We start from the raw sequence: 18,866 nt of genomic DNA on the forward strand, positions 1-18,866 counted from the left end.
AGGATCCTTGGCTGGTAAGTTCTCCTTGGGTGCTTATCTTTTGGTGGCTGCAAAGTGAGCTGGTCTGTGGTCTAAGGGAAGTGCAGGACTTGTTGTCCAGTAGCTCCGTGATGTTGCTCCCCCTTGTAGGCAAGGCACCAGACTGGTTCATACTCACTACCAGGTTTTTTGTGTCCTACTATCCCTAGTTTCTTGGTAGCTGTTCCTTCTCCATCTCCATTAACATTTCTGTCTGAAGGTAAATATTTGTATAAAGACCTTTTCTTACCTGAATTAGCATCTGTCCTATTTTCTATGTATTGTAATAGAGATTTATCCTCACAAATGGGAGTAGTTTCCAGATTGCTCATGTTATCAAGAAATAACCCAAATTATTTTGTCTTCTACCATACCACTGCATCTGAATTCCTGTAAAGAGAAATTGAAATATGTCATGAGTTTACTTTCCTCTGTTGTCTAACTCCCATAGTCAACTGGAGCTCTCCGATGAGTATTGGCCTTAAAGCCAATATTCAAAGCAGTATTTATCAGAAATATTTCCTATCTCCTCTTCACGGGATTAATCTGATCTATTTAGTGCTTAAAGCAATGTCCTCACCCAAGGTCAAAACCTAAACTAATATATGTCCCTAACAGGCCAACAGATAACTAGGGATGGCCTTAGATGTTGACTCTTTTTTGCCAACAAAAGTAACATACTCTATCCCTTCTTTAAAGACTATTTCCCTCCTCTATTCTCGACTCCTTACAAAGCCTCTGTACACCTGCTTGGCTTCTACTTTTAAAATGATTTCTTTCTTTGACCCACATCATTGCAGTCAGTCTTTGATACGGCGGGGGCAGAAGGTGATCTTCAACTTCTCAGAGATCTTTCTTCTAACTACACAAAAAAACAACTTACCTCACAATCAAGAGAACTAAGAAATCCTTCCTATGCATTTGGATTCTTGTGCATTTGAGTGCTATAAAGAAGCATGTCTTTGATAGGAAAGTTTGAGTAGCTTAAGTTATTGATGTTCTAGTCTGAGACTGGATGCATTTCACAGGTGCTCATTATATTAGAAATAAATAGAATAAAGGGATGAGTAAATAAATGAAAGATAAAGAGAGGTTGGGAAGCAACTGCAACCTTTTTTTAAAATGTAGTGACCAATGATGACAGGAACGAAGATTTATTTTAATTCAAATATGTGTACCTGAGGGTCATTAAAAAGTTACTTCTATTCTTAGGAACTCAAATATACATAATTGGTTAAGAAATCTGTACATGTAGGTACTAAGAAACATTTCCATGAATTGCTTAGTGACATAAAATTCACTTTTTACATACTGCCAAAATTATTTAGTATATTTAAAGTCTGAGATAGTGCCCAAAGGGGGTTAGGGGAGGACAAAGTGATCAAACATACAATGTAAAAACAATCTATAAAAGAGTCTAGAAGAGATCTCACAGGTTTAGAGAGAAGACCCCTCTTCTTCCTGAACAGACCCTGTAGGCCAGGACCCAGCAGGCTTACCTATATTGTCTGTGAGGTTTCTATGCTTCAAACAGGAGCCAAAAACCTGAAAATAGGTTCTAAACCTTTTCTTGACCCTCCACCAAGGCAAGTGGAGTTTTAATAAAACAGTTTTTCCTTTTTTTCTTGCTGCTTGTGTAGCCTGGGAGCCAAAGTATTACAAAGGAGAAAATAATAAGCCTTAATTAACGCTTTTGACATTTAATCACAAGACAGCTGGCACTATGAGCGTGTGGCTTTCAACACCTAGAGCAGACTTAAATCTCAGATCCTCATACAAAACTCTGAGATAAACTATTGCAGCTGGCAAAAGCATTAAAAGGCAAGCAACCGACTTGTGTCAGTAATGTTAGAGTGACCTTTAACAGATAGCCTGGTGGATCTCTAGCACTGGAAAAAGTACTTTTGGCTGTAGGGCATTATTAATATTATTAATGCATTAATAGTACATAATATTATTAATGCCCTACAGCCCAAGACCAACAGAAACACATCTATAATTAAACAAGTTGAATCTACTGTTCATTGCAGCTAGGGAAAATGCACACCATAGGGAACTGTGGGTACATCAGTAAAAAGCTGTCAGAAAGAACCTATTACAGGCCGTGGGCTTTGGTTGGATAATTTTGGGAAGTGTCTGACTTTATTTTGGATGACATACTGTCAAGAACCAGAAGCAATTCTACGACTAACATCTCAATAAATTTCATATATAAGGAGAGCTGACTAAAATGAGCATAAAGGCTAGGCGCAGTGTCTCACGCCTGTAATCCCAGCACTTTGGGAGGCCAAGGTGGGCGGATCACCTGAGGTCAGGAGTTCGAGACCAGCCTGACCAACATGGAGAAACCCCATCTCTACTAAAAATACAAAATTAGCCAGGCATGGTGGCGCATGCCTGTAGTCCCAGCTACTTGGGTGGCTGAGGCAGGAGAATCGCTTGAACCCAGAAGGCTGAGGTGGTTGTGAGCTGAGATCATGCCATTGCACTCCAGACTGGGCAACAAGAGTGAAACTCTGTCTCAAAAACAAAAATAAAATAAAATGAGAATAAAGCTGCGATTGGTTTCTAAAAAGTGCAATTACTCATTTTAGATAAGAGAACATGGCCGGGCGCGGTGGCTCAAGCCTGTAATCCCAGCACTTTGGGAGGCCGAGATGGGTGGATCACGAGGTCAGGAGATCGAGACCATCCGGGCTAACACAGTGAAACCCCGTCTCTACTAAAAAATACAAAAAACTAGCCGGGCGAGGTGGCGGGCGCCTGTGGTCCCAGCTGCTTGGGAGGCTGAGGCAGGAGAATGGCGTAAACCCGGGAGGCAGAGCTTGTAGTGAGCTGAGATCCGGCCACTGCACTCCAGCCTGGGAGACAGAGCGAGACTCTGTCTCAAAAAAAAAAAAAAAAAAAAAAAAGAGAACGTTAATCAGTACTTTGTGGGTTGCATGGTGATCTTGTATGTGCCTCACTTTGTGATGGTCTCAGAGTGACCTTGTCTGATGTTGATGTTTTCTGAAATTGTTTTTGTACAATGGGAGAACAATATGGTCTAGCTCTTAGTGCCAGACAAGTTTCTGGATGCAGGGGCTGCTGGTTTTTTTTTTTTTTCTCAGTTCAAAAGTAAAAAAAGGGAGAAACTCTGCTCTTCTTACAGAGATTCAAATCTGCGTTTCTCTTGATTGCCCACAAGGGACAGACGGAAAAAAAAAAATTAATAGCAGAAAGTATGCATGATGTACCTTGGGAAAGGATGGTCCCTACCGATCCCCTAGACTTGGTGGAAGTCTTGGGGAAAACCAAAATTAAATGAAGACTGTAAGTCTCAATATATAATGAAAAGCTTTGAGAAGGAACGATCTTGATGTCACAGGAACTTTGTAATAAATCCATTGGGAAATAATTGCTTACATTTCCAAATAAGTAAAGAAATAGACGATAACAGGCACTGGTCCCGTAGGAGTAGAGATTTTGACTCACTCTCTGTAGGAATTTTCTTATATAGAATTGACCTACTATGACCCTCAATTCCCATACACTATCCCCCCTGACATATTGATATCTACAGCCCTTGTGGGATTGTGAATGAAGACATTTATATTACACTGATGTAGGTGCAATTAAAGAAAATTGGATCTATTGAGCACCTGTCCAATGAATCTAATATTTCAAAGACAGAAAGAGAAAAAGGACAACCACTCTCATTCTTGGGCTAACTCAGTTCCACTGGCTCCCAGACAACTAAAATCTTCAGGACAAAACCAAACTTTATGTCTGGTCTGGTCATGGAAGAAACAGTTTAGAAATGTAAGAACATCTCTTCTCACCCCCACCCGAGCCATGTCCCTGACTAGAGGAAGAAAGTTTTAGCACCTCTGGAGTGGCAGTGATATGTTCCAAGACATCCTCTGTGATTGGAATATAACTGGCTCTTACCACGTATGTTTCACACACTTATGATCCAAACAGAAAAAAAAAATGTATGCCCAAGTATATTTTACAAATATGCCAAAGCAGAATATGAAAGCTTTCATAACTGAATTAGGGCTGGCCACTTGTCAAGAGAAGCAACAAACTCCCTCGTTGCTTCAAAGTTCCACTGTTTTCAATGAAGACACAGGCAGGAACTTGCCCTTGGAGATAGACCATGCTATAATTGGAATAAAAGTTATTATAAATGTGCTAAAGAATGAAACTTGATGGGTGTTTCATAAATACTCTCAAGTGAGTAACTTTGCTTTTGACTCCCACTACAACACAATTTTAGTAATTACGTTTGAGAGATTTAAAGTGAGGAGATATAAGTATGACAGTACTTGTGTTATTCTGGGTCCTCCAAGAAGCAAAAGCCAAGAGAGTATCAGATATGCAAGAGATTTATTAAAGGAAATGCCTGTGAGAGAAAATGTGGAGGGAGCCAGAGGAGGCCAGGAGAGCCACCATTAGACTGCAATGTAGGTTTAACCCTTAGGAAGGAGAGAGCAAAGGAAAGAAAGGCTTCCACTGAAGTACAGGTCTCAGAGAGTTTCTTTCAGGACCATGAGGAGTCCTTGAGCCAAACTCACCCATCAGGAGAGTCCCATGTCTTCCAGGAATGGGCCTGCCTTAGGATCCTCACTACATTTAATCACCAGCCTGGAGAAGCCCTTGGCAGCATGGCCTTGGCGTCAAGGATTCCAGAGCACACCAGCTGGGGCCATCTGGCAATTTCATACCCACCCCCTGCAGCTGGACATCCGAGAGGAACATTTTCATCGCCACCACAGGACTCATTCTTAAAGCAGCTGTAGACACCTGTTCTGGATCATCTTAAATAGTGACTTAGTAAACCTCCCCAGTGACTCATAACAGTAAATGTCCATAGGTGGATTCATCCATCTCTGTTCCTAAATTAGAGTGTGGCTAATTCTTTCCAGATTCTTAAGGTCCTTAAAAGAAAGAATATATGGTACCACATTAAGTTAAGCTCATGACTGAAAATAATTTAAGAAGGAGGCCAGTGACTATTAATACTAGCCCACAATTAGAAGGCACATGTATGAGTTACCCCTGCATTTGGCTTAGTGATAAACTGCAATTACTGCAGCAATTTCTCTCTATTTGACAAAACATGGACTGATGTACCACTGGTAAAAATAATATTTCTGATTTCTGTTTGCCTCTTGTATATGCTGGACAATGAAGTATAATATTGTTTATGTATATTTATTTTGTATAACCCAGAAAGAGTCTGTCATGGAAGCACAAAAAGTATGAGTTAGCCTGCCTGACTTAAGCAAGTATAGATCTACCCTTGGAACTGGAGATTACTTCATTGTCCCCTGAATCTCATAAGGGAGAGGTGGATTATCTGATTAAAAAAAAAAACAAAACAGATTTGGTTAGAAAGGACAATAGGAGTAGTGTAAGGAATAGATGTTGAGGAGGCAACCACAGTGTTTACTAAATGGTGCTTTCAAAAACTCTTCCTCCAAACTGTAGAATGGAATCCAAACTCCCTAGTATGGCAGCCGAAGTTCCTCTAAACCGCGCCCAAACTTCTCTTTAGAGCTAGCACTATGCAAGTTCTGCTAACAAGTTTCAGTCACTATGAATATTTTGTCTTTCTCAAATTAAGCCTTTCACATTCGTATCTCCATGCTTTCGAATATTATACAGTCTCACACTGTAATACCTCCCACTCTTATCTCCCCACAAATATACATTTTTCTAAGCTGAATTTCTGTGTCACCTTCTCTGCACATTCTTCTCTAATCCTTTGATCAGAAATAATTGCTACTGCTTTTATGTGCCCTTGCACCTAATTTGTAGCCAATTTTGGTATAGTTGTTTTCATGTCTTTTTTCCTCTCTAGATTTACTGACCATAATAGCATTTCTATCTCCCAGAGTGCCTCACAGAATAAGTCCAGTAAGGAGATGTTGACTTTCACTGAATGGCTTCTGTTTTCTCCCAAGTAAAAGGAAAGATCTGGGCCTGCACCTTTGCATGAGTAATAACCATTTCGAAGCTTATCCAACCTGCCTTATTTTTGTTGTTGATCTGTTTTGTTTTATTTTAGACTTCTAGCAGCCTAAATTCATGGTTTTTAGTTTCTGTCTCTAGTGAAAGGAGAAAAAAGGGATGAGGAAGGGGTTTTACTCACCCAACCAGAAACAAAAACTAAGAACCCATGACTGTATTCTCTGTCAGACACCATTTAGGCAGAATGTAAATGCTGGTCACCATCTTTCCTTCCTTCCTTCCTTCCTTCCTTCCTTCCTTCCTTCCTTCCTTCCTTCCTTCCTTCCTTCCTTCCTTCCTTCCTTCTTTCTTTCTTTTCTTTCCTTTCTTTCTTTCTTTCCTTTCTTTCCTTTCTTTCTCTTTTTTTAATGAGCCGTTATGTCGATCCTATGTTGTTAGGTTCCATTCCTCAGGCAGCTCCTGCTCCCAAATGGCAGGTACTTTCTGTTCTCTGACCCTAGAAAATCACCTTTGTTTAAAGCCCTTTCTTCTATTAGAGCAACACCAAAATACTCTCAGGAGTTAATTTAGAACAATAGTGGTACTTTACCATGAGGAGTGAGGTTGATGGCTGGAGTGCAGTGGCATGATCTCCACTGACTGCAACCTCCGCCTCCCGGGTTCAAGCAATTCTCCTGCCTCAGCCTCCCAAGTAGCTGGGATTACAGGCCTGCGCCACCATGGCCCGGCTAATTTTTGTATTTTTAGGAGACGGGATTTCACCATGTTGGCCAGGCTGGTCTTGAACTCCTGACCTCAGGTGATCCACCTGCCTCGGCCTGAGCCCCGGACCTGGCCCTGAGTCAGCTTTTAACGTGGAACTTTACTGACCCACTTTTTTGATTTCCATCTCCCTCTTCAACTCCCAAAGGTCTGTTGTTCCCTGATATGAAGCCTAAGAACTCAATGTACTTCACCACACGCTGGATTTCTAACCTGAATTATTCCAAATTCTGGCAAGTCTTATCCACACTTTCTTTTCTGTGTAAGTTTCTCCTTGCTATTTGTTTCTGAAACCTGAATGTATTTGGTCCTCTGCCAATCAGATTTCCACTAGTCCTCTAAAGAGTCAGTTATTAACTCACAAACTCGACACATATTTTTGGACGTTCACTGTATCCTTATTTATTTAGCATATATTTAGTTATTTATCAGGAAACTAAAGCCTATTCTATGTCAGAAATGAAAATAGGCCATGAGGACCCAATGGTGGGCAAAATGCAGACAGACTATTCTTTTTTCCCTCATTCTAGCATAGTCATCACTTTCCTAGGAAAGACGTTCCTAACCTCCAGACTCCACCAAATCCTCCTCCTAACCACACCCTTCCACCTTGATTTTCACCTTCTGACCTCTCTTGCGTAGAAATTCGAGCACCAGCCACTCTATAGCTTTAGCTTAATTTCTCCAGCCATGCAAGGATGAATCTGTGTTAGTGATGCCACAGGCACGTTTCCTTCCCAGCAAGAATATCACTTACTGGGCAGCATTTCTGTGGATACTACTGGAGAAAAATGTCCTCCTAGTTGAGCACCCGCCCCATGGCCATAAGCATCCACCTGGCTCGAAGTGCATGGCCCGCCGCTGACCACTAGGGGGCAGCCCTCCACGCAGAGGCTCGAGCGACTGGGGCGACGCAGCGGCCACCGGCTCTGCTGAGCCCACCCCAGAATCAGAAGGAAGGGAGCCTGATTCCACGCGGGGCCTCCCCCGTGGCATACGTTGTTGTTAGGCAACTATTCGCCCAGAATATGGTTTATTGGAGACTTAGGGTTTGCTTTTCTTATCAAGTGCGACAGCAACCTGGCTGGGTCCCCTCTCGCATTCAAGAACCCGCAGAGACTCTGAGGGAGCCGGTTTGAGGCCCCACGCAGGCCAAAGCATCCCTCCGAGAAGGCGGGGTCGCTCACCTGGTAGGTGCCCCGAGAGTCCGCAGCACGGCCCGAGGTGGGGTCCACCGATGGAACGGGAGACCACGGGCGTGGCTCAGGGCGCGGTAACCGCTCCCCGGGCCCGCCTCAGGGACGGCTCCGCCTCACCCCAGCTTGTGCCCCGCCTCCGGGACAGCCCCGTTTCCGAGACCTCCCAACCTCCGAGACAGCTCCGCCCCCAGAAGAGCCTGGCCTCCAGGACGGCCCCGCCTACGGTACAACCCGCCTCCGGGACAGCAGGGCTGCACCTCCGAGACAGCTCCGTGCCCAGGGACGGCCCCGCCTCCGAGACGGCCCTGCCTCCAACACGGCCCCCACCTCCGAGACCGTCCCGCCTCCGGGACCGCCCCGCCCCGCCTCCGACACGTCCCCAGCGCGCCACTGCAGAGCCAGTCCCTCAGTCCCCAGGGATCCTCAGTCCCCAGCACTGCTCAGGGGTGAGTTTTCCAATCCGAGTGGGTCCTGGGTGGGGGCGGTGGCTGAGCACCTAGGGCACTGGGAGTCGCCGCAAAGTGCTAGAGGCCCCAGGCCATTCCCGGCGTCAGGAGGTGTCCCTCCCTTCTTAGGTCCAGGTCTGGTTTCATTTCGTTTTATTAGTCTGGTGCTATTTGCAATTTGTCTCAAAACACATTTCTCCCTCCTATTTGAACTTGTAATTATGAATTTGACAAAGATGTACATGGTGTGTGCGTGCACGAGGACACATGTCCTTGCGGAATGCTGGGTCAGCTTTCCGGGACATATTACTCATCTGAGGTTTTTTTGTCAGTTTTTGTTTATCCTGTCAAACTGGTTCTGCCTCAGAAGTGAAAGACGTCGCTTGTCTTTTGGAAAGTAGCTAGCACGATCTTGAGCTCAAGCTTCCAGATCTCTCTCTCCGCTGCTTTTTTTTCCACTGGTAACTTCTAAGGCTGAGATCATGTACCCGCATTCTCAGTGCTCTGCCGAGTATTGGCTCTCTTTTGTGAATTTCTTTCCCGCGAGCATTATTAAGAAAAAGGTGGTAGATAGGAAGGGAAGAGGGGAAGAGATGGAATTCTACAGGAAATGCAGGGCCAACCTTTCTAGCTTGGAGAGATTTCGTGGAAGAAAGTAGCAGGGAAAACGTCCAGTAATTACTGGCATGCCAGACCCTGGAGAAGTGAGGCTGAGGCGCTGTGGAAGTTTCACCTTAGAGAGAGTGGACGAAATGTAACGGTTCTTGTTAGAGTTCTTGTAGAGGACGACTGTGGATGAGAATACATCCCGGGGACTAAAATCAGATTGGTTTAGTCTAGAATGATTGCCAACTAAAGGGACTGATGTTTGAGAGCGATGGTGAGAGATTAACAAAATGAGTTGGTTGACTGCATATGGGAACAGGAGGAAGAGAGGAAGGAGGCACGTGTGGCTCAAGGGCTTGGTGTGTGTTTTAGTTTAGATTCTCCCCTAAAGCAAAGCCTTATGCAAGGGCTTACCTGCAGGTGATTTTTTTGCGGTAAGGGAGACCAAAAAGCCCAAATGAGGAAGTGGAGAGAATGAGACAAGGAAAAAGGGAAAGCCGGGAGGGGCATGTGGCTGAGGGTCTTCAACGTGGCGCTCCATTCCTTTGGGTGCCTTCCGAGGATCTCTGTGATGAGCGCCTCTGGAAAGCCATGGGGTACTTTTCTATGACTCCCGGCTCTACTGGGTGAAGCTCACCCTGGTGTCAACTCACTGCTACTTCAGGGCTGCCCTGTGCATCTGCAGAGGTGAGAAGCCATCTGAACACACAGGAGAGTCCCTCACAGTGGGCTCCTCCGAGATGCGTATAGTTAGGTGGCACAGGCAGCCAGGGGACTACTGCAGGACTGCAATCTACAACACTGTCCTCATCAATCCGGGAAACTAGAAATGACAGCAAAGGGACCGACACTCTCATTTATTCCTTGCCCACTGTGTGTGTACCAACTCCAGACAAGGCATTTTTAGCCATATTCTTTGTTTTGTTTTATTATTCTATTCTATTCTATTCTATTCTATTCTATTCTATTCTATTCTATTCTATTTTTTGAGGCAGAGTCTTGTTCTTTTGCCCAGGCTAGAGTCCAGTGGTGCGATATCAGCTCACTGCAACCTCCACTCCCGCCAGGGTTCAAGAAATTCTCATGACTCAGCTTCCTGAGTAGCTGGGATTAGAGGTGCATGCCACCATACCCAGCTATATTTTGTAGATTTAGTAGAGACGGGTTTCGCCATGTTGGCCAGGCTGGTCTTGAACTCCTGAGCTCAGGTGATCCACCCGCCTCAGCCTCCTAATGTGCTCGGATTACAAGCATAAGCTACCGTGCCTGGCCTACCCGTATTCCTTTAATCTTCAAAAACAATCTTCCCAGGGCTGTATTATTCTCTTTTTGTAGATGGGGAAACTGAGGTTGAAGTCATTTATCCAAGAGGAACTGCTTAAAGGGAAAAATAGGCCCAGTTTTAGGCACAGCAAATTTTGAAAGACCTCCAGAAACTGCAGAATGCTACCAAATACAGGGAGGCCCTCTCCATTAGGGCAGACTTTATAAATTGGGGGGCACTTTCCAACTTATCAGAGCTGTCAGAAGAAATGCATGTTTTGACAGGTCTATGACCTTTCTATTCAAAAAGATCAGGTACTGTGTCAACTCAGGCTCACGAACTTAACTACCACCTGGATCTACCAGCCCCGCAGGATCTAGCCCCTCCCTCCCTCCTCCTAGGGTCCTGCTCTTCCCTGCCCCTGGCTCTCAGCCACCCCAAAGTGGTCTCTTTGCTGGAATGCTCTTTGCTCACTGCATTTCAGGTTTCAGCTTCAATGCCAGTTTCTCAGAGGCCGTTCCTATCACCCAATCTAAAATAATCTTCCAGTTCCTCCATATCACACCATCATGTTTTATTTTCATCATAGTGATTGCTGCATTTTATTTATCTTTCTATCTACCTATTTATTCTTTTTTCTTTCTCCTTCTAAAATATTCAAATCACAAAAAGGGAAACCTTATCTGTTTTGTTTCTTGCTGTACTCCCAGTGCTAGAACACTGCTTGGCCCACAGTAGAGAATCCAGTAAAATTTGGAGGTGAATGAATTTAGTTGTTTGCTTTTTTCACCTGTTCCTTCATCTGTTCTGACCAGCAGTGCATATCAGTATCTCTTAAATACATGAAAGTCTTTGCCTCCCCCTGCAGCAGCTGATAGAACCATGGCGACCACTGCCGCTGCTGCATTCGAGGCCCTCATGGATGGAGTGACATGCTGGGATGTCCCCAGAGACCCCGTCCCCAGTGAACTCCTTCTTATTGGAGAGGCTGCCTTCCCTGTGATGGTGAATGACAAGGGCCAGGTGCTCATTGCTGCCTCCTCCTACGGCCAAGGCCGCCTCGTGGTTGTGTCCCATGAGGGCTACCTGTTGCATGCTGGCTTGGCTCCATTTCTCCTCAATGCAGTGAGCTGGCTGTGTCCCTGCCCTGGGGCTCCCATGGGAGTGCATCCATCCCTGGCACCTCTAGTAAACATCCTGCAGGATGCTGGGCTTGAGGCACAGGTCAAGCCAGAACCAGGAGAGCCCCTAGGGGTTTACTGCATCAATGCCTACAATGACACCATGACTGCAACACTGATCCAGTTTGTGAAACATGGAGGGGGCTTGTTAATCGGGGGCCAGGCCTGGTACTGGGCCAGCCAGCATGGCCCTGAGAAGGTGCTCTCCAGGTTCCCTGGGAACAAGGTGACAAGTGTGGCCGGAGTGTACTTCACCGACACCTATGGGGACAGAGACCGGTTCAAGGTCTCTAAGAAGGTGCCCAAGATCCCACTCCATGTCAGGTGAGTGTCTGTTCCTCTCTTAGGGAGTATGACTCAGGGTAAACAATAGAGTTGGTTCCCCTCTTCAACGAGCTTCCATTTTTCAATATCAGGTGATTTTCCACCCAGTTTGGAACCACCACAAATCAAAAGCAGGATGATTAAAATGCACCAAGACACAAGAGAGGCTGGGCCCTCACTGCCACTCCCTCCTGTGGCCAAAGCTGAATAGAAAAGCTTGTCTTACCACTCTATCTCCATGTCTAGTGCATAGAACATAGAGAGTGCTCATCAGTACCTCTTAAATGCATGAAAGAATAGTTGTTTGTTTGCATGAGCACCTACTGTTGGTCACGCCTCATTCTGGATAATGGGGGTCTAGCAGAGATCGAGGCAGGCAAATCATGCCATCCTGAGGTTTGTATTCCAGGGGAGAGATAGGCAATTAAGGAAACTAATATATATGTGCTCTGTCAGGCATTGCTAAGATCCATGAAGGATAACAATATAAGTGGATAGCATGACAACTGGAAGGCTGATGGAGGCTATTTTATTTAAGGTGTTCAGGGAGGTCCTATGAGTCAGGCCAAGTTGGATTGGTCAGGATTTGTTGGCATTGCTGGCAGAAGGGATTTAGTGTGGGGAATTGACTATACCCGTGATAGAGGAGCTGAAAATACACACAGGGGACAGCAAGAAACCCAGAGATCAGCAACAGCAGAAACAGCAGAGGGAGATGGTGGTATTACTGCAGTCCGGGTGCTGCAGCCACCTGGTAGAAGCGGGAGCCATGCTACGCCTTCCCAGCAGGAGCTGGAACACAGATGCAAGGTCTGTCTGCTGGGAGCTGGAGTCTCAGAGAAGACACTGTGGTTACCAGAAATACAGCCTGAAGAGAGAAGCAAACACTTAGCCTCCTTCCCTCTTCCTTCCTGATTTCAGTCTTCTACCTCTGCCTCCCATGGGCTGAACCCACCAGGATCCAGGGAACAGGGGAGCCACAGATATGCAGTTTTCTGCAACACGGAGGATGACCAAGATGAAAGGGGAATGGAGATGAGTACAAACAAGCCCATGGCTAGCTTGGAAGGCTGGTCTGGTAGGTGACACTTGAAAGAAGACCTCAAGGAAGTGAGGGAATGAACCATGTGGGCATCTGTGAGAGGAAGATTCCAGGCAGAGTGAGGAGAGAGTGTGAAAACCTGGAAGGGAAGCCTGCTTGGTATGTTCCAAGGGAAAGGGAGTGGCCTTTCTGTAACGTCAGAAGGCTCTGCAAAGCCCCAGAGCAGAATAGCTGAAGGCAGCTGTTCTGTAACCCTGAGGCAGAGGGCAAGGAGTAGATACAAGTGACTGTAGGGGAATTTGTCTTGATCAGACTTGTTTGTTTGAAGTTGTACAGGAGCTGACATTTGAACATCCGCACGCATGATGTTCTCTGAATGAGGAACAATAAATGTTAGTCATTTACGGATTGTGTAGGCTCCAGGCTTTTGGCATTATGCCTGCAGTAAATAAAAGCAAGCACCTTCAGCTTCTTGGAGCTACTCTCTGGCCACTAGAGCCAGGCAGTCACCTAGCTGTCCTTATAGAGCATACCTGTGTCTGAGCACTCATTTCATCCATCAGCCAGGGACACACCTGGCAATCAAGGAAGCCAGAATGATGGGAGCTCAGTGAATGACAGCTCAGGTCATGTAAGAACTGACAGGCCAGGAGTAGAACTTTAGATCTTATTTGCAGTGAGATGGGAAGGCATTTTGTATTCTCTACAGAAGATTGCTATGATGTGACTTAAACTTCAAAAGGAACCCTGTGGTTGATGGTGGAGAACAGACTGTGGGAGGCAAAGGTGGAAGCAGCAGACCAATCAGGAGGCCACTGACATAGACCACAGGAGAGATGGTGGTGGCCCAGACAAGGCTGGTAGAAGCTGTGGAGCTACTGAGAACCGGTTCCCTTCTGGACACACCTCAAAGGGAGAACCCAACAGGCTTGGCTGATGAATTGAGTAAGGAGAAAGAGGATTTGAGACTTTTGGTCTGAAAAAGACAAAAAATTAAACACAGGTGCTGCTGTTTAGTGATCTGTGAAAGGACAATGAGAAAATGGATTCGAGGAGATCAGGAGTTTCATTTTGGATGTTTTGGGTTTCAGATATTAGTAACTACTTACTTATGTTTGCCCACATGTAGCAGAAACCTTAGTATAGCAGATTAACCATATAGCTATTTAATTTTTCTATGAAACATGAGCTACGGGTAGGTAGTCCAACTCTGGGGCAGTGACTCCCTATCACTGCCTGCCCCTGTCATGGTGTGTTATTTTATCCTTATGGCTACAAGATTGCCACTACTACCCCAGGCACTATAATTACACCCATGCAATAATAAATTGGAATGGATACACCTACTTTAAGTTTATACAATCATATATTTTCTGAAAGTCCTAGACTTCTATTTATATTTTAGTGGCCAGCCTCGTTAAATCAGTAGTTCCTAACCTTTTGCTCCCAGGGACCTGTTTTGTAGAAGATAATTTTTCCATGGACCTGGCAGGGGTTTCAGGATAATTCAAGTGCATTGCATTTATTATCCACTTTATTTCTATTATTAGTACATTGTAATATATAATGAAATAATTACACAACCCACCATAATGTAGAATCAGTGGGAGCCCTGACTTTCAGACCTAACTACCAGAAGGTCTGAAGGGCTGGCTATTTTTTTTTTTTTTTTTTTTTTTTTTTTTTTTTTTTTGAGACGGAGTCTCGCTCTGTCACCCAGGCTGGAGTGCAGTGGCCAGATCTCAGCTCACTGCAAGCTCCGCCTCCCGGGTTCACGCCATTCTCCTGCCTCAGCCTCCTGAGTAGCTGGGACTACAGGCGCCACCACCTCGCCCGGCTAGTTTTTTTTTTTTTTTTTGTATTTTTAGTAGAGACAGGGTTTCACCGTGTTAGCCAGGGTGGTCTACGATCTCCTGACCTCGTGATCCGCCCGTCTCGGCCTCCCAAAGTGCTGGGATTACAGGCTTGAGCCACCGCGCCCGGCCAGGGCTGGCTATTTTTAAATGGGTGCTGGCGTCTCTGAAGAAATCAAGATTCTGTAGAAAGAAGAAGGGGCATTCAGATACTAGTGAGCAGCTGGCAGTGCCCCAAACCCTCAGCCCCAAACTCTGGACCTCTTTGAATTCCTTCCCTTCTGAGAGATTTGGGGAGGGGATGGGTTTTCTCAGAGACATTAGAGTGGATCTGATTCACTTCAACTTTTTTATTCTAACACTAAGGAGGGACAAGCAGGTGAAAGCTCATCACCATAATGCCTCTTAATTGCCCCAAGGGACTCTCCTATTTAGCTAACTCAACCTGCTTTTCTTCATCTATACCTACATTTTTAATCCCTGCCACCAATTCTCAGGTGTATTTTGTGTGTTTGTTATTCTAACTCTTAATTACTGAAAACATTGAACATATGCAAAACTAGACAAAAGAGTACAATGAACCCCCATGTAGCCATTCCCCATCCCCAAAATAGTCAACTCCAGTTCTATCTTATTTCACCCATAGCCCCACTCTTCCCCACCCACGATTATTTTCAAGCAAACAGCAGACATCATGTCTTTTCATCTACAAGTATTTAAATATACATCTCTAAAGGTATGAAGGATGTTGAAAACATAAATGCAAGTCACCATTATCACACCTAAAAGAATAATTCTTGAGCATCATCATTTATTTCCATGATTGTCTTATTTTTTAAAATTTGTTAACGTTGGGCCAGGCGTGGTGGCTCGCGCTTTTAATTCCAGTACTTTGGGAGGCCAAGGTAGGTGGATCACTTGAGGTCAGGAGTTTGGGACCAGACTGGCCAACATAGGAATACTCTACTAAAAATACCAAAATTGGCCAAGTGTTGTGGTGCACGCCTGTGGTCTTAGCTATTCGCGAGGCTGAAGTTGGAGAATCACATGAACCCGGGAGGTGGAGGTTGCAGTGAGCCTAGATCGTGCCATTGGACTCCAACCTGGGCAACAGAGTGAGACTCTGTCTCAAAAAAAAAAAAAAAAAAAAAAAAAAAAAAAAAAAAAAAAGAAACGAAAAAAAGTGTTGACATTGACATTTAAATAAAGCCCAAATATTCTGATTTCCTGATACAAATTTTTTATCTCTTTTAAGATACACTTTTCCTTTCCAACTTTCTATTTCTTGCAGTTTTGTTGCTATTGTTGAAGACACCAGCTACTCCTTATCAAACAGTTTCCTTCAGTCTGGACTTTGAAAGCAGACCTCAAGGAAGTCAGGGAATGAGCCATGAGGGCATCTGTGAGAGGAGGATTCCAGACAGAGTGAAGAGCAATGGTGAAAACCTGGAAAGGCAAATGCATTGCCTTCCTATGGTATCGTTTAAAACGGGGGTACCAGTCTATGGCCTATTAGGAACCAGACCTCACAGCAGAATGTGAGCAGTGGGTGAGCAAACAAAGCTTCATCTGTATTTACAGCTGCTCCCCATCACTCGCATTACCACCTAAGCTCTACCTCCTGTTAGATCAGTGGCAGCATTAGAGTCTCATAGGGAGACAAACCCTGTTGCAAACTGCTCATGCAAAGGGTCTAGGTAGTGTGCTCCTTATTGAAAATCTAATGCCTGATGATTTGTCACTGTCTCCCGTCACCCCCAGATGGGGCCATCTAGTTGCAGGAAAGCAAGCTCAGGGCTCCCATTGATTCTACATTATGGTGGGTTGTATAGTTAGTTCATTATGTATTACAATGTACTAATAATAGGAAAAAAGTGCGCCATAAATGTAACACACTTGAATTATCCTGAAGCCCCTGCCAGGTCCATGGAAAAATTGTCTTCTATAAACACGTCCCTGGTACCAAAAGGTCGGGGACCACTGATTTAACGTATTCATCTTTTCCTTGTGTTTTCTGTATAATACAAATTAAAAGTTAGATCTCGATTTTAGGTCAGGATTGACAAACTTAGACCAGCCCCTGTTTTTGTGAATGAAGTTTTGTTGGAGCACAGCCATGCCCATTCATTCACAAACTGTTGCTGCTTTCAATCTCCAGTGTTTACCATTGTTGAGTAGTTTCAGCAGAGACCACATGGCCCATATTTGTCTAAAATATTTGTCAGGCCTTTTAAGGAAAACTTTCCTAACTCCTGATCTAGAGGTTTGATGAGATTCATGTTTGAATTTTTGACCTACTTTATAGGTGGTAGTATGCACTTCCACTGGGTAGAACACAGTGGTCTAATTTTCTCTCTTACTGTGAGGTTGGCAGTCCTTAATAACCATTGCTTAGACCTAGACCCGTTAATTTGTGCTTATAAAATGATGACTTAAAAATGTTAATATTCCTTTGTTATTTGGAATAGTTGTGTAAAACACACTTTCCTTCACCAATTACATACTCTATGGTATAATTTATATAGGAAAGGCAAAATAAATACTTAATTCTCTCTTTCTCATTTTAAAACCAGTTTCCAATATTGAGATGGTTCCCTAGCATCTTCCAGAGGTCACCAATGTTTTTAAATTTTTCTTAGAATTCTTATGAAATCATGATTGGAAACACAATGTGTTTCATTTATTGTCCTTACTGATGTTGAAATTGTCCTGTTTGGTCATTGTGAGCCATTTCAAGATGATTCCTGAATCTTTTTTTTTTTTTTTGAGATGGAGTCTTGCTTTGTCGCCCAGGCTGGAGTGCAGTGGCGCGATCTCAGCTCACTGCAAGCTCCGCCTCCCGGGTTCACGCCATTCTCCTGCCTCAGCCTCCCGAGTAGCTGGGAATACAGGCGCCCACCACCTCGCCCGGCTAGGGTTTTTTTTTGTATTTTTTTTAGTAGAGACAGGGTTTCACCGTGTTAGCCAGGATGATCTCGATCTCCTGACCTCGTGATCCACCCGTCTCGGCCTCCCAAAGTGCTGGGATTACAGGCTTGAGCCACCGCGCCCGGCCGATTCCTGAATCTTTTCCACTCAATCTCAATGGGCTTCCTGGTTTTTTAATACAACAGGAAGTTTCAATTTGGTCTCATGTATTTCCTTCTCAGGCCCAGGAGCTGCCATTTCTCCAAAAAGCCCTATTTTTTTCTTTCTTCTATTTTTTTTTTAATATACAGCCCATATTTCTGGGAGTCCTAATTTGCATTTAGAAACCCCAGTCTTGGTGTTAGAGGTGTGCATTGTTTGATCATTGTTTCTAGGCCTTCTAAATAGGCACAGCTAAGAAATAGATCTTTTTGGTTTATACTGATACTTCAGATCAGATTTGGGGCTACAGGGTTTTAATTTGATTTCAGCAATTTACCTCTGCATCTCCTATCTCTCATGATGAAAAATTCTTTTTCTATAAGACACCAATGTAATTACCCATTTGCTCTATCCCATGATATACAAACAACAGTTGCAAAATATGAATAATAGCACTACTACCAGCAATATGATGATTATTGTAGCAAAGATTACTTGCAGTTTTTTTGTCCCAGTGATATACATATATATACATATATATATATATATATATATATATATATTTTTTTTTTTTTTTTTTTTTTTTTTTTTGAGACAGAGTCTTACTCTGTCACCCAGGCTGGAGTGCAGTGGCGCGATCTTGGCTCACTGCAAGCTCTGCCTCCTGGGTTCACGCCATTCTCCTGCCTCAGCCTCCCCAGTAGCTGGGACTACAGGCGCCCGCCACTGCGCCCAGCTAATTTTTTGTGATTTTATAGAGACGGGTTTCACCATGTTAGCCAGGATGATCTCGATCTCCGGACCTCGTGATCTGCCCACCTCGGCCTCCCAAAGTCCTGGGATTACAGGCGTGAGCCACAGTGCCTGGCCCCGATGATATATTTTATTATATATATATGTAAAGTCAAAATACTATCTTTAAAGTCACTTCCAATACTTCCTCTCTTTGTGGTTATATTGCTAAACAGATGTACATGTCAATTCATTGGTTATTTTATTTCATTTTGGAATTGCTTGTGTAATTTAATTTTGTTTAAAATTATGTAAAATAGTAATCTGGGTCCAAAGTAAAATTTTAAGTAACCTATATGCTGTCCCTGTTTCCTTCAAACAATTCCCTTCTTCCTTCCCTGCTTTTTTTTTA

At 44.1% G+C, this 18,866-nt stretch overlaps 1 protein-coding gene across 1 annotated transcript in view; it reads left to right on the forward strand.

The window, feature by feature from the left end:
* The first annotated feature begins 8,310 nt into the window (after positions 1-8,310).
* LOC104674929 (TRPM8 channel-associated factor 2) overlaps positions 8,311-18,866 on the forward strand; it is a 29,758-nt gene continuing 19,202 nt past the window's right edge. The window contains 2 exon segments of the mRNA XM_010379409.2: positions 8,311-8,383; positions 11,122-11,758. Of these exon segments, the coding sequence (XP_010377711.2) occupies positions 11,136-11,758 (623 nt within the window). The 5' untranslated portion in view covers positions 8,311-8,383; positions 11,122-11,135.

Source organism: Rhinopithecus roxellana, chromosome 6 (genome assembly GCF_007565055.1).
Source record: "Rhinopithecus roxellana isolate Shanxi Qingling chromosome 6, ASM756505v1, whole genome shotgun sequence".
Taxonomy (NCBI): Eukaryota; Metazoa; Chordata; class Mammalia; order Primates; family Cercopithecidae; genus Rhinopithecus; species Rhinopithecus roxellana.